This window comes from Rhinoraja longicauda, chromosome 35, assembly GCF_053455715.1.
Source record: "Rhinoraja longicauda isolate Sanriku21f chromosome 35, sRhiLon1.1, whole genome shotgun sequence".
Taxonomy (NCBI): domain Eukaryota; kingdom Metazoa; phylum Chordata; class Chondrichthyes; order Rajiformes; family Arhynchobatidae; genus Rhinoraja; species Rhinoraja longicauda.
The window spans coordinates 6,223,971-6,243,402 of NC_135987.1; the positions used below are offsets into that span (position 1 = coordinate 6,223,971).

The 19,432-nt window shown below is 47.0% G+C and overlaps 1 protein-coding gene across 1 annotated transcript in view; it reads left to right on the top strand.

Moving 5' to 3' along the window:
- The first annotated feature begins 6,737 nt into the window (after positions 1-6,737).
- The window catches only part of LOC144609940 (L-threonine ammonia-lyase), a 40,148-nt gene continuing 27,453 nt past the window's right edge, over positions 6,738-19,432 (top strand). The window contains exons 1-5 of the mRNA XM_078428346.1: positions 6,738-6,838; positions 11,818-11,958; positions 14,365-14,710; positions 16,678-16,794; positions 17,805-18,046. Coding sequence (XP_078284472.1) covers positions 6,738-6,838; positions 11,818-11,958; positions 14,365-14,710; positions 16,678-16,794; positions 17,805-18,046 — 947 coding nt within the window. The remainder of the gene's footprint in view (positions 6,839-11,817; positions 11,959-14,364; positions 14,711-16,677; positions 16,795-17,804; positions 18,047-19,432) is intronic.

The following is a 19,432-nucleotide window of genomic DNA, read 5'->3' on the forward strand; positions in this document are numbered from 1 at the left end:
AAAAACACAAATCTTCTGATTACCACTATTTGTGGGCTCTTCCTGTGCACTATTTGACTGGCATGTTTCTGACATTAGACTTGTGAGTTCAAGACAGTCAAATGATTAATGACTAGTAACACACCCACTGGGACTGTGGACAAGTCAATGATGAGAATGCCAGAGTGCAGAGTTGGTGGAGTGTCTTACAAATTGGATTCAGCGCATCAATTAGATGTCCTGGAGAATGCAGTCTCTCACTAACTTTGTCCACTTCGATCTTTCACCCAGGGTTTGGCAGGGAGATTAACAGGCTGGTGGTGTCCACAGTGGTTGGGAAAGTGGGATTGATTGATAATCGAATTTCTATTTTTCTTGTACCCTGTCATGTCAACAAGTGCACATAGGATTACATGAAGCAGAGGAGATATAGGATTTGGATATAGGCAGCTGAAAGGAGTTGCAGGAAGACAATGGCTTTTCATTTATCCAGAAACATATAGTTCCATCTTTGTCCACAGCATCTCCTGCTATGATTAAAGTTATAAAATACATCGCTAGCTCATCTATTTTCTAAATTACGTTAGTTTAGAGATACAGCTTGGAAACAGGCCCTTCGGCCCACCGAGTCTGCGCCAACATTCGATCACTCGTCACCACTAGTTTTATGTAAGATAGTTGTATAAGAGTTTTATTGTTTGTCTTGTATTATGGTGGTGGGTTCTGTTTTGGTTTTACCGTATTGTGTATATTATTTTAATATTTGAATAAATATTTTTGATTTAAAAAACCCCAAAATAACTGTGCCAATCACGGATATTCAACCAGAGGCTGCTCCATGCCAGTGAACATAGAAGGTCATTGTGAGCAGCCTTTCACTCAGTGAAACACAAATGAGATCCCATCCACCTGCACCTTCAACTCCAACATTGATTCCACAATCGAGATCAGGAATCATATTCACCCAACAGTGGGACCCCTCTTCCAAGCACTGAGCATGTACAAAGACTTCCCCTCAAGTCCATGATTAACCTTTGATAATCACTCAGCGTTCAATGGTTTAGTTTTAGTTTTAAAGGTACAAGCGTGGGCAGGGTGCAACCCAGTGTCCTGAAGAAGGGGCTCGACCCGAAACGTCACCCATTCCTTCTCTCCAGAGATGCTGCCTGACCCGCTGAGTTACTCCAGCATTTTGTGTCTACCTTCAGCACGGAAACTGACCCTACTGACTCCACTACTGATCACCCATACACACTAGTTCTATGTTATCCCACTTTCTCATCCACTCCCTGTAATTAACCCGCAAACCCGCACATCTTTGGAGATATCGGAGGACCACTGGAGCACCCGGAGGAAACCCACACGGTCACATGGAGAACGAGCAAACTCCAAACACAGAGAAGTATCAGAAAATAACCAGATGCTGGTACAAATCGAAGGTATTTATTCACAAAATGCTGGAATAACTCAGCGGGTCAGGCAGCATCTCGGGAGAGAAGGAATGGATGACGTTTCGGGACCCTTCTTCACACAGAGAACATCCATTCAGGATCGAACCCTGGGTCGCTGGCGCTGTGAGGCAGTGGCTCTACCAGCTGTGCCACTGTGGTGAATGCGTATTTCACAATCCAGTGAATGTTACCAATCAATTGGTGTTTTTTTTTAATGGTGAATTACACCAATGCTCTAGGCAGCTGGATCCCAGTAAGATTTGAAATATTTTTGGTCGAGGAAAATTAGAGGGAGAGACTTCAAACCCGACAATGGGGATAGTTACCAAGTTCACCTATTGGGCACTAAAGCTGTTCCTGATACCAAGTCCCCACTGGAAGCGTTAAAGGACTTGATCAGTGCGGGTGTCAGGGGCTATGGGAAAAGGCAGGAGAATACAAAACAATACAATATATCTTTATTGTCATTGTACAGGGGTACAACGAGATTGGGAATGCGCCTCCCATACGATGCAATAAATTAATTAGCTAATCAGTATTAATTTAAACAACCCAATGAAACAAATTGTAACAGTTTTAAAACAGAATAAAGTGCAAGTAGATCTGTGCCGGTTCACTATGCGATGTGACCATCTGGCTCAGCAGGACCGGTTCATAGCAGCTATGGCCCTGGGGATGAAGCTGTTCCTGAGTCTGGAGGTGCGGGCGTAGAAGGGCAGAGATAGATCAGCCATGATTGAATGGTGGAGTAGACTTGATGGGCCGAATGGCCTAATTCTGCTCCTGTCACATGAACTTGTGAAGGGGATGCTGCACTGTGGGAGATGCCTATTTATGTGCGACTTCAAACTCCCCTCTTGACTGGGATCAACTGTGGCACAAGTTGGAAGGACATGAAGTAAGTTCTCCTCACTATCCTGGGAACTACTTGTTCCCCGCTCCATTTCAACCAACATTATTAATCTGCTCAATACATCTTTGGAGATTGTTAGACCTATTAGATTATTTTATTGTCATATACTCTTCTCCATGGATTGTCACCTTGTGGTGGTGGAGAAGCTTGTGTGGTCCTGAAATCCTGAGAGCGATGCCGTCTGGAGCTACGCTCCTGGTAGGGTCACCCATGGCGGTAAGATCGATGGGGAGGTCCCTGACAAAGAGCGATCCAACCAAGACCTCAACGGTGGAACAGGCGGAGGACGAAGGATGACTTTAGTGGAGCGTCACAACGGCTGGGAAGGCGGATGGATGAAGGCTGCAACAGGAAAGGGTCCCCGGTCGTCTTGGACTCCACGCCACTGGATCCTGACCCAGATCTGTCAAGGACCTTGTGGTGGCTGTCTGTGCACCAGTCTCCCCACGTTAAACAAAGTCACGCACAGGCGCCCTCCGTAGAGAGGACAGTCACACTCGCTTCGAGTGACCGCCGATGAAGATGAATCCAGGATGCAATGAAAATCCTTGTTCTTATAAATTCATAAATTCATAAGTCACAGGAGCAGAATTAGGCCACTTGGCCCATTGAGTCTACTCCACCATTCAATCATGGCTGATCTATCTTTCCCTCTCAACCCCATTCTCCTGCCTTCTCCCCATACTAATACCCGTATTAAGTGTCTGTCAATCTCTCCTTTAAAAATACCCGAAGACTTGGCCTCCATACAGCCACCTGTGGCAATAAATTCCACAGATCCACCACCCTCTGGGTAAAGAAATTCCTCATCTCCTTTTGTAAAAGTATGTCCTTTTATTCTGAGGCTACAGCATGGAAACAGGCCTTTCTGCCCATCCAGTCCATGCCGACCATCAACTCACTAATCCTACACTAATCACTTAGCTATCCATGAGAAGCAGCTGATGGTGATTCAGGTTATGTTCCTAGATTAATTATCTCACCAGCATTGAGTGGACAACTCCATGCCACAATGAGGGAGCGAGACCCTCATCATAACAATAATTCAGATGTAACATTAAACTTCTGCTCTCTCAGGTGGAAGTGAAAAATTACCTGATGTCTTAGTTTAGTTTAGTTTAGTTTGGAGATTAAGCCCGGAAACAGGCCCTTCGGCCCACCGAGTCCGCACTGACTACCAGCAATCCCCACACACTTACACTATCCTACACACACTAGGGACAATTTAAATTCATACCAAACCAATTAACCTACAAACCTGAACATCTTTGGAGTGTAGGAGGAAACTGAAGATCTCGGAAAAAAACCCCATGCAGGTCATGGGGAGAAAGTGCAAACTCTGAACAGACAGCACCCGTGGTGAGGATCGAACCCGGGTCTCTGGCGCTGTAAGGCAGCAACTCTACCGCTGCGCCACTGTGCTGCCCATGTCATTTGTACCCAGCGTGCTGCCCAAACATTATCGCATAAGTGGCGTCATGGTGGCGCAGTGGTACAGTTGCTGCTTTACAGCACTTGCAGCACTGGAGACCCAGGTTCTGTCCCGACTATGGGTGCTGTCTGTACGGAGTCTATATGTTCTCCCCATGACCTGCATGGGTTTTCTCCGAGATCTCCGGTTTCCTCCCTCACACCAAAGACATACAGGTATGTAGGTTAATTGACTTGGTGTATGTGTAAATTGTCCCTAGTGTGTGTAGGATAGTGTTAATGTGTGGAGATCGCTGGTCGGTGCGGACTCGGTGGGCCGAATGGCCTGTTTCCATGCTGTATCTCTGAAATTTTTTTAAAAAACACAAATCTTCTGATTACCACTATTTGTGGGCTCTTCCTGTGCACTATTTGACTGGCATGTTTCTGACATTAGACTTGTGAGTTCAAGACAGTCAAATGATTAATGACTAGTAACACACCCACTGGGACTGTGGACAAGTCAATGATGAGAATGCCAGAGTGCAGAGTTGGTGGAGTGTCTTACAAATTGGATTCAGCGCATCAATTAGATGTCCTGGAGAATGCAGTCTCTCACTAACTTTGTCCACTTCGATCTTTCACCCAGGGTTTGGCAGGGAGATTAACAGGCTGGTGGTGTCCACAGTGGTTGGGAAAGTGGGATTGATTGATAATCGAATTTCTATTTTTCTTGTACCCTGTCATGTCAACAAGTGCACATAGGATTACATGAAGCAGAGGAGATATAGGATTTGGATATAGGCAGCTGAAAGGAGTTGCAGGAAGACAATGGCTTTTCATTTATCCAGAAACATATAGTTCCATCTTTGTCCACAGCATCTCCTGCTATGATTAAAGTTATAAAATACATCGCTAGCTCATCTATTTTCTAAATTACGTTAGTTTAGAGATACAGCTTGGAAACAGGCCCTTCGGCCCACCGAGTCTGCGCCAACATTCGATCACTCGTCACCACTAGTTTTATGTAAGATAGTTGTATAAGAGTTTTATTGTTTGTCTTGTATTATGGTGGTGGGTTCTGTTTTGGTTTTACCGTATTGTGTATATTATTTTAATATTTGAATAAATATTTTTGATTTAAAAAACCCCAAAATAACTGTGCCAATCACGGATATTCAACCAGAGGCTGCTCCATGCCAGTGAACATAGAAGGTCATTGTGAGCAGCCTTTCACTCAGTGAAACACAAATGAGATCCCATCCACCTGCACCTTCAACTCCAACATTGATTCCACAATCGAGATCAGGAATCATATTCACCCAACAGTGGGACCCCTCTTCCAAGCACTGAGCATGTACAAAGACTTCCCCTCAAGTCCATGGGAACCCCTCTCCGAAATATTGCAGATAATTGCAACTCCCCATCTCACATGAAACCTCATCCAAAATGTGAAGCAGATTATTGATCTCTTGGATCTATTGAGGGCAGCACAGTGGCACAGCGGTAGAGTTGCTGCCTTTCAGCACCAGAGACCCGGGTTCAATCCTGACCATGGGTGCAGTCTGAATGGAGTTTGTTTGTTTTCCCCGAGACCACGTGGGTTTTCTCTGGGTGCTCCGGTTTCCTCCCACACTCCAAAGACGTACAGGTTTGCAGATTAATTGGCTTCAGTAAAATTGTAAATTGTCCCTGGTGTGTGTCGGATAGTGTTAGTGTATGGATGATCGCTGGTTGGCATGGACTCGGTGGGCTGAAGGGCCAGTTTCTGCGCTTTGGGTTTAAAATCTTGCACGTGTATCGCATTTATTGCAAAATGCTTTCTATAATGATGGTAATATAATATAATGAAGTATAACACCTAGCGCGTTGCGAACGTTCCCAATGTTGGGGGAGTCCAGAACAAGAGGCCACAGTTTAAGAATAACGGGTAGGCCATTTAGAACTGAGATGTGGAAAAACTTCACAGAGTTGTGAATCTGTGGAATTCTCTGCCTCAGAAGGCAGTGGAGGCCAATTCTCTGAATGCATTCAAGAGAGAGCTGGATAGAGCTCTTAAGGATAGCGGAGTCAGTGGGTATGGGGAGAAGGCAGGAACGGGGTACTGATTGAGAATGATCAGCCATGATCACATTTGGCTCGAAGGGCCGAATGGCCTCCTCCTGCACGTATTGTCTATTGTCTACTGTCTATTGTTTATTGAGCGTCACAATGGTAGAAAGTAATAGATGGTGTAATGAAGAGATATGATGATTTTAAACATTGTGGGCGATATTGCAAACATTTAGAAGTGTTAGAAAATAACTGAAGGAGTGGGCTGAAGGGGCCAGTTTCCATGCTGTATCTTTAAAGGCAAAAGTAAAGAATCAAAGGAACTACCTGAGTATCAGAATGTTTTCAAACTAGCAAACATTTAATTCATTTGGTAACACAATGCAGAATGTAACACAATTAAGACCTTCTTAAATTTAGACACAAAACGCAGGAGTAACTCAGTAGGTCAGATGGTCTTAAAAAAGTATTTCTGACACGATTATTTCCAACTGCAGGCTGCTTGGTGCACATTGGTGCACCAAGCAGCATGCAGTTGGAAATAATCATGTCAGAAATGCTTCTTTAAGACGGTCTGACCCACTGAGTTACTCCTGCATTTTGTGTCTATCTTTAAGAAGGTCTCCCCGCAGTGAGATGTTAAATCTCCAAAGCTGCTCATTGAGGAGGTCAGGCGTAAGGAAGGATTTCTCAAATTGACAGAGACGGCTTGACAGGTGAAATAATCTCTTTAAATAACAGCAGCAGCAGTTTCACCCTCACTCAGTGCTGTGCTGTCGAGGGTCATCTCGAGAAAAGTCGACGGTGTTGAAGTTGGGAATCGATTCAAGCGCTGCACATTGTTATTGTTACAAAACATTTGAAGAGATCGAGTATCTGCCAACGTCAGTCTTGCGCCGTGTGGCCTCCTCTGTGCACATCTCCTGGGAAACATGAACCTTGTGGCCCAGTTTCTGTTCGCAAAATCCAAGGCCATTAAGGCTCCGAAGAAGACTTCTTCAGAAGAAGAGGAATATGACCCCTTTTGGAGAAGGTTGGGTTAAACTTATTACTTTTTAGACGCAGGCCACTTTTCAGAATTCTCAAGACCGAGGGATGGCACGGTGGCGCAGCGGTAGAGTTGCTTCCTCACAGCGCCAGAGTCCTGGGTTCGATCCTGACCTCGGGTACAGTCTATATGGAGTTTGTACATTCACCCTGTGACGGTGTGGGTTTTTCCCTGGGGGCTCCGGATTCCTCCAAAGTAAAATTGTAAATTGTCCCTAGTGTGTAGGGCAGTGCGAGTGTATGGGATGATCGCTGGTCAGCACGGACTCGGTGAACTGAAGGGCCTGTTTCCATACTGCATCTCTAAAGTCTAAAGTAAAGACCTATGTCTTGCTGGGAGCTCCACTGTGTAACCATCAATGACTATGCTAGAATGAAACTCCCTGAAACTACCTCTCTTCCGCCTCCTTCTCACCATAGTCCTGCTTCAGCTCTTTATTCTTGCCACAATAATTTGAAGGAAACTCCTGTAGTTGTTGAAGCCAGAATAAGAGAACAGATATAAAATTAAATGAAAGAGATTTTGTATCAAGAGTTAAATTTGTGTTCCTTAAAGTATCTTTGGAGTTACTGTAGTTACTGAATTAGATACAAACATGTATGCCTTTCTCCTGCCTCACCTCACTTCCAATTTTTCCCCCTAATACAATCAGTCTTAAGAGGTATTCCAACCCGAAACGTCACCTATCCATGTTCTCCAGAGATGCTGCCTGACCTGCAGAGTTACTCCAACACTTTGTGTCTTTCTTTGGTGGCTTAAATGGTTGGTCGAAGCAAAAGGGGATAACGACAAATGAGTTTAGGATTTGGAGTACAGCACATTTCATAGACAACTGTAGTACAGGCTGGTAAGAATGATCTACTGTGTGTTGGAAAGAATTGCAGAGGCTGGGTTATACCAAAGATAGACACAAAGTGCTGGAGTAACTCAGCAGGTCAGGCAGCATCTCTGGAGAAAAAGGATGGGTAACATTTTGGGTCGAGACCGTGTGAACGACCCGTCCTTTTTCTCCAGAGATGCTGCCTGACGCGCTGAGTTACTCCAGCAGTTTGTGTCATCATTAGTGGAGCATCAGATTAGATAAAATAATCGATCATCTTCAGTATGATCTGTTGGTTTGCAGCAGAGTACATGTAATTCTAAGTAGTTTTTCAAATAACATTTTAGGAATCTATAATAATAGTTTACACTGGGGTTTATTATCCCTTGAAGTCAGTAACAAGATAAACAGTGTTTTCGACTGTTTGAGAGGCTGCAGTAATGAACAGCATTCTCTTGTATTAGTGAAGTATCCGTCATTTCTGCCCCATGTTTATTTTTCTCTATTATACAGGAGTTTGCTTTCAGTTTTGATGGAAGATTTACATCCAGACAGTTACTTCAAACACACTGCTTGGCCACATATCCCCAACGCTTATTCTTAATTGTTTACTGTATGTTCGTGTTGTTACTTGCGAACAGAGCACCAAGGCACATTCCTTGTATGTGTACATACAAGGTCAATAAACGTGTGCATTCATCATTCATTCGTTCATCATTCATCAGATTGCTTTAATCACTGTGCGCTTGGTGATAGAAGGGATAGAAATTAAACGGCACAAAGTCAGGTAGCTTTTAGATTTAGATTTAGAGATACAGCGTGGAAACAGGCCCTTCGGCCCACCTGGTCCGCGCCGCCCAGCGATCCCCGCACATTAACACTATCCTACACACACTAGGGACAATTTTTACAGCCAATTAACCTACAAAACTGTACGTCTTTGGAGTGTGGGAGGAAACCGAAGATCTCGGAGAAAACCCACGCAGGTCACAGGGAGAGCGTACAAACTCCGTACAGACGGCGCCCGTAGTCAGGATCGTACCTGAGTCTCCGGCGCTGCATTCGCTGTAAGGCAGCAACTCTACCGCTGCGCCACCGTGCCGCCGTAGAGAACATGGATAGCAAGGAACTGCAGATGCTGGTTTGCAAATTAAGACATAAAGTGCTGGAGTAACTCAGCAGGCCAGGCAGCTTCTCTAGAGAACATGGATAGCTAATGATTCGGGTTGAGACGCTTCTTCAGACTCACTTTAAATCTATGTCCTCTGGTTCCCGATTCCCCTACTCTGTGCAAGTAACCTTGAACCCTTTTGAGTCGGAGATGGGGACTCAACTGTTAAGACAAACAATCATTCTCTTCATTTGAGAACACTTCGTTGACTTTTTTGGAGATCATGTCCTCACTTCCAATTAGCCCATTTGTGTCTGAACTGTTCACCTTCCGAGTGAGGAGGTGGAGCCACTGTCGAGCCAACCCTTGCTATGAACACCATGGCCGATCAGTTCATTTACCTGTTTACCAACATGGAGTTGGGTGCTGGCAAAATAATCCAGTGGTGAATGAGAGCAGGTAGCACATACATCCTTCCCTCAGAGGGTGGTGGATCTCTGCAATCCTATACCCTGGAGGTTTGGGAAGGCTAGATCGCTGGAGCGAATTCAAGAGGAGGCAGAATTATTGAAGAAAAAGGACACAAGGTACTGGAGTAACTCAGCGGGTCGGGCAGCATCCCTGGAGAACATGGATAGGCGACGTTTCAGGACAGGACCGTAATACCGAAGAATAGTTCAGACCCAAAACGTCACCTGTCCATGTTCTCCAAAGATGCTGCCTGGCCCGCTGAGTTACTCCAGCACTTTATGTCTTAATTTGTAAACCAGCATCTGCAGTTCCTTCTTTCGGGACCAGTGCCAAATGTATGTGGAATTGTTTAATTACCCGCCCTACCTTCTGCTGGTTCTAATTGGCTTTGTTTATTTACGGCTGTGTTTAGCCCACATGTAGAGACGTCAGTTCTTAAAGAGATTAATCTGCTTAATTTATTTCAACACTTTTAAGCTGCAGGGACAAGGCTGGCAATTTGTATCGACACAGTTCTCCAAGTCTACTCTGAGAAGTCTGGAAGAATGAAGGCAGGTCTTCTTGAACCTTGTACCACTCTAAGGGGACATGACGGGGTGTGTGTGGAGCAAAGAGGTCCTTCTGCAGTTGTACAGGGCCCTAGTGAGATCACACCTGGAGTACTGTGTGCAGTTTTGGTCTCCAAATTTGAGGAAGGACATTCTTGCTATTGAGGGCGTGCAGCGAAGGTTCACGAGGTTAATTCCCTGAAATGGCGGGAATGTCGTATATTGAAAGACTGGAGTGACTGGGCTTGTATACACTGGAATTTAGAAGGATGAGAGGGGATCTTATTGAAACATTTAAGATTATTAAGGGATTGGACACGATAGAGGTAGGAAACATTTTCCCAATGTTGGGGGAGTCCAGAACCAGGTGCCACAGTTTAAGAATAAGGGTTAGGCCATTTAGAACGGAGATGAGGAAAAACTTTTTCACTCAGAGAGTTGTATATCTGTGGAATTCTCTGCCTCAGAAGGCAGTGGAGGCCGATTCTCTGGATGCTTTCAAGAGAGAGTTAGATAGAGCTCTTAATGATAGTGGAGTCAGGGGGTATGGGGAGAGGGCAGGAACGGGGTACTGATTGTGGACGATCAGCCATGATCACATTGAATGGTGGTGCTGGCTCGAAGGGCCGAATGGCCTACTCCTGCACCTATTGTCTATTGTCTATTGAGATACTTCCCCTGATGGGCCAGTCTTGACCGAGGGTATATGGTTACAAGGGTGGGGTAGGGCATTCAATTAAAACTAAGGTGCTGTGACATATTTCCCCTCAGGGGGTGGTGGATCTCTGGAATTCTTCATCCCGGAGGTTTGCGGATGCCAGATCGTTGGTGCTATTTCAAGAGGAGGTAGTATTATTTAACAACAGCATACAGGGTGCTGGAGTAACCCTGCGGGTCAGGCAGCATTTTTGGAGAACATGGATAGGCAAAGGTTCGGGTCAGGACCTTAATACTGAAGAAGGGTCCCCAACATGAAACATCACCTGTCCATGTTCTTCAGAGATGCTGCCTGACCCACTGAGTTACTCCAGCGCTTTATGTCTTTCTTTGTTTACCAGCATCGGCAGTTCCTTGTGTCCAGAGTTGCTGAATCATTGGGAATTTTTAGGGGTATGTGGAGTTGTCACTAAACAGGAGATTATATCTGGGACAGTTCACCCATGATCGCACTGAATGGTGAGGAAGTCCTGATTAGCATGTGAACCACTTTGCCAAGTTCTTTCCCCAATGGCTATCTTGAGGTCCCCGGTTGCCAGTCATTTTAACTCCTCTCCACATTCCCACACTGAACTTAGCTTTAGATATCCAGCATGGCAACAGGCCCTTCTGCCCACCAAGTCCATGTCAACCACTGCACACTCTGCACACTCTGCACACTCATTCACATTAGTTCTACATTATCCCACTTCTTCCTCCACTCATTACACACCAGAGATGATTTACAGAGGCCAATTAACCCACAACCACGTACGTCTTTGGAATGTGGGAGAAATTTGGAGCACCCAGTGAAAACTCACAGTCACAAGGAGAATGTACAAACCCAATGGTCAATGGCCATTGTCACGTGCGATAGAGTGATACATGACATTTTTTTTTGCATGCAATTCAGCAAAGTATTACTACACATGAGGTATTTATTCACAAAATGCTGGAGTAACTCAGCAGGTCAGGCAGCAACTCAGGAGAGAATGGGTGAGGTTTCGGGTCGAGACCCTTCTTCAGACTGAAGAAGGGTCTCGACCCGAAACGTCACCCATTCCTTCTCTCCTGAGATGCTGCCTGACCTGCTGAGTCACTCCAGCATTTTGTGAATAAATACCTTCCATTTGTACCAGCATCTGCAGTTATTTTCTTACACTACACAAGAGCACAATCCGAGATTAAGAACAAAGTGTACCGGAATAGCCCACTGAGAGCATGTACAACAGTCGCCAGGGTTTGGTGCCATTTTCAAAGTCCAAGTTTCTTTAAGTGCAGCTGGCCATAAAGGCCGGTTGTCCTGATGACGTTGCAGGGTTGGCCTGGCCAAGCGGAGCTGTAGGCATCCTCCGCCGCTGCTCCACTGCCCTGGGCCACTGCAGCTTGCATCTGCTCCAAGTGCTCAGCTTCCTGGAGCGGCGTCCGACCCAGTTGAGCCCCAGGTCCATATCCTCGGGTGTGCTAGTGAAAGGAAGCATGCAGGTGCAGCAGGCAGTGAAGAAAGCCAATGGAATGTTGGCCTTCATAACAAGAGGAGTTGAGTATAGGAGCAAAGAGGTCCTTCTGCAGTTGTACAGGGCCCTAGTGGGACTGCACCTGGGGTACTGTGTGCAGTTTTGGTCTCCAAATTTGAGGAAGGATATTCTTGCTATTGAGGGCGTGCAGCGTAGGTTTACTAGGTTAATTCCCGGAATGGCGGGACTATCATATGTTGAAAGACTGGAGCGACTAGGCTTGTATACACTGGAATTTAGAAGGATAAGTGGAGATCTTATCGAAACGTATAAGATTATTAAGGGGTTGGACACGTTAGAGGCAGGAAACATGTTCCCAACGTTGGGGGAGTCCAGAACAAGGGGCCACAGTTTAAGAATAAGGGGTAGGCCATTTAGAACTGAGATGAGGAAAAACTTTTTCAGTCAGAGAGTTGTGAATCTGTGGAATTCTCTGCCTCAAGATTCAAGATTCAAGATTCAAGATTCAAGATAGCTTTATTTGTCATCCAATATTGGACGAAATTCAGTCACCCACAGTCCAACAATAGACAATAGACAATAGACAATAGACAATAGGTGCAGGAGTAGGCCATTCAGCCCTTCGAGCCAGCACCGCCATTCAATGCGATCATGGCTGATCACTATCAATCAGTACCCCGTTCCTGCCTTCTCCCCATACCCCCTCACTCCGCTATCCTTAAGAGCTCTATCCAGCTCTCTCTTGAAAGCATCCAACGAACTGGCCTCCACTGCCTTCTGAGGCAGAGAATTCCACACCTTCACCACCCTCTGACTGAAAAAGTTCTTCCTCATCTCCGTTCTAAATGGCCTACCCCTTATTCTCAAACTGTGGCCCCTTGTTCTGGACTCCCCCAACATTGGGAACATGTTATCTGCCTCTAATGTGTCCAATCCCCTAATTATCTTATATGTTTCAATAAGATCCCCCCTCATCCTTCTAAATTCCAGTGTTAAAGCATTAAATAAGCATTAAAATTACACAACCCCAAAAAACCCCCAAAACACAGTCCAACAATAAAAGCATTAAATAGGCATTCAAATTACCCAACCCCAAAAACACACAAAAAGAAACATCCATCAAAGAAACATCCATCACAGTGAGTCTCCTCCTCCAGTCCTCTCTCTCCTCACTGTGATGGAAGGCCACAATGTCTTTCCCTTCTCCTGCTGTCCTCGCCCGCGGTCAGGTTGTTGTGGTTGCAGGCCGCGCCGGACGGTCCGCAGCGGGCCGAGCCCAAGGCGCGTCGCGTCGCAGCCGCTCCCGCAGCCTCCGAAGACGGCCGGCTCCGCCGATGATAAGTCCGATCCGGGGCGGGCGAACACGCTGCTGTTGCTGCACGTCGGGGCGGTCGTGGCTCCCGACATTGAAGCCCCCGCCCAGCAGAGAAATATCCCGCGGCCTATCTTAGGCCGCGCCGGACGGTGAAATGTCCGCGGCCCAAGCCCCGCGATTCGGGGCGGGCGAACCCGCTGCCGCTGCCGGAGCTCCCGATGTCGGCATCCACGCGGCCCGAGCCTAAGGCGAGTCGCAGCCGCTCCCGCAGCCTCCGAAGACGGCCGGCTCCGGTGATGGTAAGTCCGATCCGCGGGCTCTGCGAACCAGAGCCCTGGAGGCCGACAGCTCCAGGAGTTGGGCCGATGGTAGGCCGCAGCAGGAACGGAGACACGGCCCAGAAAACAAAGGTCGGGTCTCCGTTCGGAAGGGACACATATTTACAATGTTACAGTTCCCCCCCTCCCCCCCACATACACACATAGTACACAAACACAAAAACAACACATCACAACTACAATTAAGACAACAAAAACAACAAAAACACAAAGACAAATGGACCGCAGGTGAGCCGCAGCTGCTAGGGCAGCGCCGCCATTTTGGCAGTGGAGGCCAATTCTCTGAATGCATTCAAGAGAGAGCTAGATAGAGTTCTTAAGGATAGCGGAGTCAGGGGGTATGGGGAGAAGGCAGGAATGGGGTACTGATTGAGAATGATCAGCCATGATCACATTGAATGGTGGTGCTGGCTCGAAGGGCCGAATGGCCTACTCCTGCACCTATTATCTATTGTCTATTGTCACTAGGGGCAGTTTACGGTGAGCAATGTATTTACCAACCTGCATGGGAGGAAACTAAACACCTGGAGGAAGCCCTTGAGGTAACAGAGAGAACGTGCAAACTCCACACAGACAGCACCTGAGGTCAGGATCGAACCCAGGTTGCTGGAGCTGAGAGGCAGTGGGCTCTACCAACTGAGCCGCTGCATCGCCTAAAGAAAGGACACGTCCAGGGAAGGAGATCCTGTTGTTTATGCCCATCGTCATCCTGTCTTCCTTTGTATTTTGTGCAGTGCTGTGGAAGGTGCTCCGCGGAGTCCCCAGTCCGCGAGAGATGATTCCCAGTGGCAGAGGCAGAGGGATGATCCCACCCGGAACAGGCATGCCGGGCGTCGGCAGAGGCCCATAAACCCAGAGAGGCTCCAGGACTTTGGGGAACACGAGTTCCTGGGCAAAGATGTTCAGACTTGGGAAATGACAGTCACGGGCCACTCAGAGGCCCTGCTCAACACTGGCCAGGACGTGACGGTCCACAAGACCAGCAGGAGCCCTGAACCCTGCACCAGACAAGCTCCCATCGAGGACATCAAGACCGCTGCCTTTAAAATCCAACACGGGGTCCAGAAAACCCCATGCACGGTATGTGGCTCCTTTCATTCCTGCGTGCTGGGCAGTTTCATTGACATTCATGAGTTCAAGACCCACTCCAGCATGCATGGTGGGGATGGGGGTCCCTCTACGCAGGGATTCTGCCCCTCTCCATCGGGGACCTGGGGTGGAGGGTACTGCACCGAGGAGTCCCCTGCAACCTGTTCCTCACGCGGTTCACAGACTCGCCAGCCGCCTGCCACTTCAGCGGGCTGGAAGAGTCTGTGTACCACGTGTACATGGAGTGTGTGAGTCTGTGTACCACGTGTACATGGAGTGTGTGAGGTTGCAGCCCCTGTTCCAATATCTAAAGGGGCTGCTCCTTGCCTTTTGGCTGCACTTTTCACCCACCACCCTCATCTTTGGACACCCTGTGCGTAGGGGAGAGGGCAGGGCCGAAGATGTCCTTGTTGGGTTGCTCCTGGGCCCGGCCAAGCTGGCCGTCCGCGAGTCACGGCGCCAGGCGGAAGAGGGCTCTGCCCGAGCCGGCTGCCTGCCACTTTTCCGGGGTTACATCCGTGCCCGGGTGGTGTTGGAGAGGGACCGCGCGCTGTCCACGGGTACCCTGGGGGATTTTCAGGACCGCTGGGAACCGCGGGGGATTGGATGTATCCTGGATGGGGATTGTAATATAATTGTGTAATAGTTTCAATTGGTATATTTGTTTGTATAGTATTCTGGTGGTGGGTTGTGTTTTGGTTTTATTGTATTGTATATATTATTTTAATATTTGAATAAATATTTTTGATTTATATTTTTAAAAAGCATGCATGGATTCTCACTGAAGAGCCTCACACTGTCTGATGTGAAGTTTTGAATTGAATTGAATTTAATAAATTTTATTTGCCAAGTATGTATACAAACAAGGAATTTGCCTTGGTGCTTTACTTGCAAGGATAAAAAAACACAATATACAGTAGACAAGTAAAAATAAAACATTATAATTTAAACATATGAAAATAATACCAGAGCAAAAAGAGACTACAGACTTTTGGTTATTGAGTAGAGCTACTGCTCGTTGAAAAAAAGCTGTTTTTATGTCTGGCTGTGGCTGCTTTGACAATCCGGAGTCGCCTTCCAGAGGGAAGTGCTTCAAAGAGTTTGTGGCCAGGGTGAGAGGGGTCAGAGATGATCTTGCCCGCTCGCTTCCTGGCCCTTGCAGTGTACAGTTTGTCAATGGGGGGGAAGGTTGCAGCCAACAACCTTCTCGGCTGATCGAACGATGCGTTGCAGCCTCCGGGTGTCGTGCTTGGTGGCTGAGCCAAACCAGACCATGATGGAGAAGGTGAGGACAGACCATATGATGGTAACGCTCTTGTGTGGGTCTGCAGCAGAGGGCAGAAGTTGAGTTTCTCTGCCTGCTGGTAGAGTTGAAAGTGCCAACAGGATTCCCTTCAATGTCGTGCAGGTCCAACTAAGCCACTGCACAACAAATGTACTCTCCAAAATCCAAGATACATGAATCCATTTTTGTTTTGGTTATCAAAAGTTTCTTTATTAACTTTTATTTGCCTTCCATCACAGTGAGGAATGTGGAGGAGTCACTGTGATGCATGTTCATGTTATAATGTATTTTGTGTGTCCTCTTGCTTTTTATTGTTATGACTGTATGGCAAATGAAGTTCCTTGTCTGTTGCAAAACATACTTGGCTAATAAAGTATTATTGTGATTGTCATTGATTATCATGTGTGCCAAGATTTAGTGAAATATGTTTCTTGCATGCAGCTCAAGCAAGGTCTGAAGAAGGGTCTTGACCCGAAATGTCACCCATTCCTTCTCTCCGGAGACGCTGCCTGACCCGCTGGGTTACTCCAGCATTTTGTGTCTATTTTGGTTTAGACCAGCATCTGCAGTTCCTTGCTGCACATTTGATCAGCAAGCCTATCACGATACATAAGCATAATTCGTACAGAATGTACAGAACCGACCACTGAGTCTTTATTTCCTCTCTCCCCAGTATTCCAGACTCTCAAAGCAGTACGGGATGGAAATCTACCTGAAGAAGGAATATCTGCATCACACGGGCAGTGTGAAGGAGCGTGGAGCATGGTACCTGCTCACGTCTTTATCACAGGTACACTCACATTTGCCAGCTCATTCTTCACCATCCCGGATAAAACAACAGCAATCAAAATGCGGGATCTCTCTAAGAGGCTCAGATAATACAGGGACTAAGTACAGCATCATCAGAGACCCACCACACCCTGGCCACACTCTCTCATTTCACTCCTGCCATTGGGAAGGAGGTATAGGAGGCTAAATCTGTAGTGTCCAGGTTCAGGAGCAGTTTCTTCAATGAGGAAAAGAAAGCAGTAAATAGGACTGGTAAAGTTAAGTACAATGGACATGGTGGGATGAAGGGCCTGTTTCTATGCTGTACGGCCCCATGACTCCAAGTCATAGAGGTGTAATTTCCCTGTTTAAAGAAGGCATAAGAGGCACCTGATTACATTGTTAATTAGTGTAATTGGAGAGATGAGCTTGAGTGAATGATTGATTGAAAGATATAGCATGGCAACAGGCCCTTCACCCCACTGGGTCCCGCCGACCATCCATCACCCGACCACACTAGTTCTATGTTAGGCCACTTTCACATCTACTTCCTACACAATAGGGGCAATGTTTGAAGAGCTCGATTAACCTACAAACCCGCACGTCTTTGGGAATGTGGGAGGAAACTGGAGCACCCGGAAGAAACCCACGTAATCACAGAGAGAATGTGCAAACTACACACTGACAGCACCCGAAGTCAGGATCGAACTCGGGTCTCTGGCGCTCTGGGGTGGCAACTCTACCAGCTGCACCACTGTGCCACCCAAGGTTTAGACTGCTTCGTTAGAGGGTAAATGGGATAAATTGGACAACCCTTCCAATGAACTCGTACAGGCACGAGGGGCAAATGTCTACCTTTGATTAGTCATGGTGTCAGGGGTTATGGGGAGAAGGCAGTGGAATGGGGTTGAGAGGGAAAGATAGATCAGCCATGATTGAATGGCGGAGTAGACTCGATGGGCCGACTGGGCTAATTCTGCTCCCACGACATGAAGCTTCTGGTGTTATGAACCATGCCCGTTTGGTTTGCAGGAACAGCAGAGGAAGGGTGTGATGCTGGCATCAGACAATGACTTCTCCAAGGCCGTTGCTCACCACGCCACGGCGCTCCACATACCCGTCTTTGTCATCCTGTCGGCCAACACGGCGCCGGGCAGAGTTAAAACCTGCCGCGAGTACGGGGCCATGGTGATCACCTACGGCAGCGGTGTCGAGGAATCCCGGAGCCACGCGCAGAAACTGGCCACTGAGAATGGCTACCTCTACCTGCAGGAGTGAGTTACAAACCAGCGGCTTCCTCACAGACTCGGGCGAACCACAGCGACCAAGCGCAGACTTATCAAGGGAACATTTATTCACAAAATGCTGGAGTAACATCAGCAGGTCAGGCAGCATCTCGGGAGAGAAGGAATGGGCGACGTTTCGGGTCGAGACCCTTCTTCAGACTGAAGAAGGGTCTCGACCCGAAACGTCGCCCATTCCTTCTCTCCCGAGATGCTGCCTGACCTGCTGAGTTACTCCAGCATTTTGTGAATAAATACCTTCGATTTGTACCAACATCTGCAGTTATTTTCTTATTCTTTCAAGGGAACATCATCACTTACAGTCATAGAGACATAGAGTCACAGTGCATGGAAACAGGCCCTTCGGCCCAACTTGCCCACACCGCCCAACATGTCCCATCTGCACTAGTCCCACCTGCCTGCGTTTGGCCCATATCCCTCTAAACCTGTCCTATCCATGTACCTGTCCAAATGCTTCTTAAATGGTGCAATAACACCTGCCTCAACTACCTTGTTTGGTACAGCTCGTACCATACACCTACCACCCTCTGTGCGAAAAAGTTACATCTCAGGTTCCCATTACTCCCTACAGACAGCACCCGTAGTCGGGATCGAACCCGGGTCTCTGGCGCTGTAAGGCAACAGTAACTCTACCGCTGCGCCACCGAGCGCGATCACATTTGTAGTCACATTTTTAATTGGTCTCCTCCAACAATCTCCAACATCCACTCTATATCTACTTTGCCCCACTTTTAAGGTTTTATTTAAAACCCATTTCTTTGACACAGTTTTTGGTCATCCCAATTTGTATCTCATGATGTGACGTTTGTTTATCTGGTTCTCCAAGTAACCTTACAACAGAAGTGCACACAGGCACAGGCCCAACATCTGTGCCCAACATGATGGCAAATTAAATTAATCCCTTCTGCCTAACACGATCCATATCCCTCCAGTTCTTGCATGTTTGGAACCTCATTGAAACTATGAGGGGGGACCTCATTGAAACTAGCCGAATAGTGAAAGGCCTGGATAGAGTGGATGTGGAGAGGATTTTTCCACTAGTGGGAGAGTCCAGGATCAGAGGCCATAGCTTCAGAATTAAAGGACATTCCTTTAGGAAGGAGATGAGGAGGAATTTCTTTAGTCAGAGGGTGGTGAATCAGTGGAATTCATATGGATATTCATATGGATACTAATAGATATTTATAAGGCAGAGATAGCTAGATTCTTGATTAGTACAGGTGTCAGGGGTTATGGGGAGAAGGCAGGAGAATGGGATTAAGAGGGAGAGATAGAACAGCCATGATTGAATGGCGGAGTAGACTTGATGGGCCGAATGGCCTAATTGTCCTCCTGTCACTTATGAACTTATGAAGA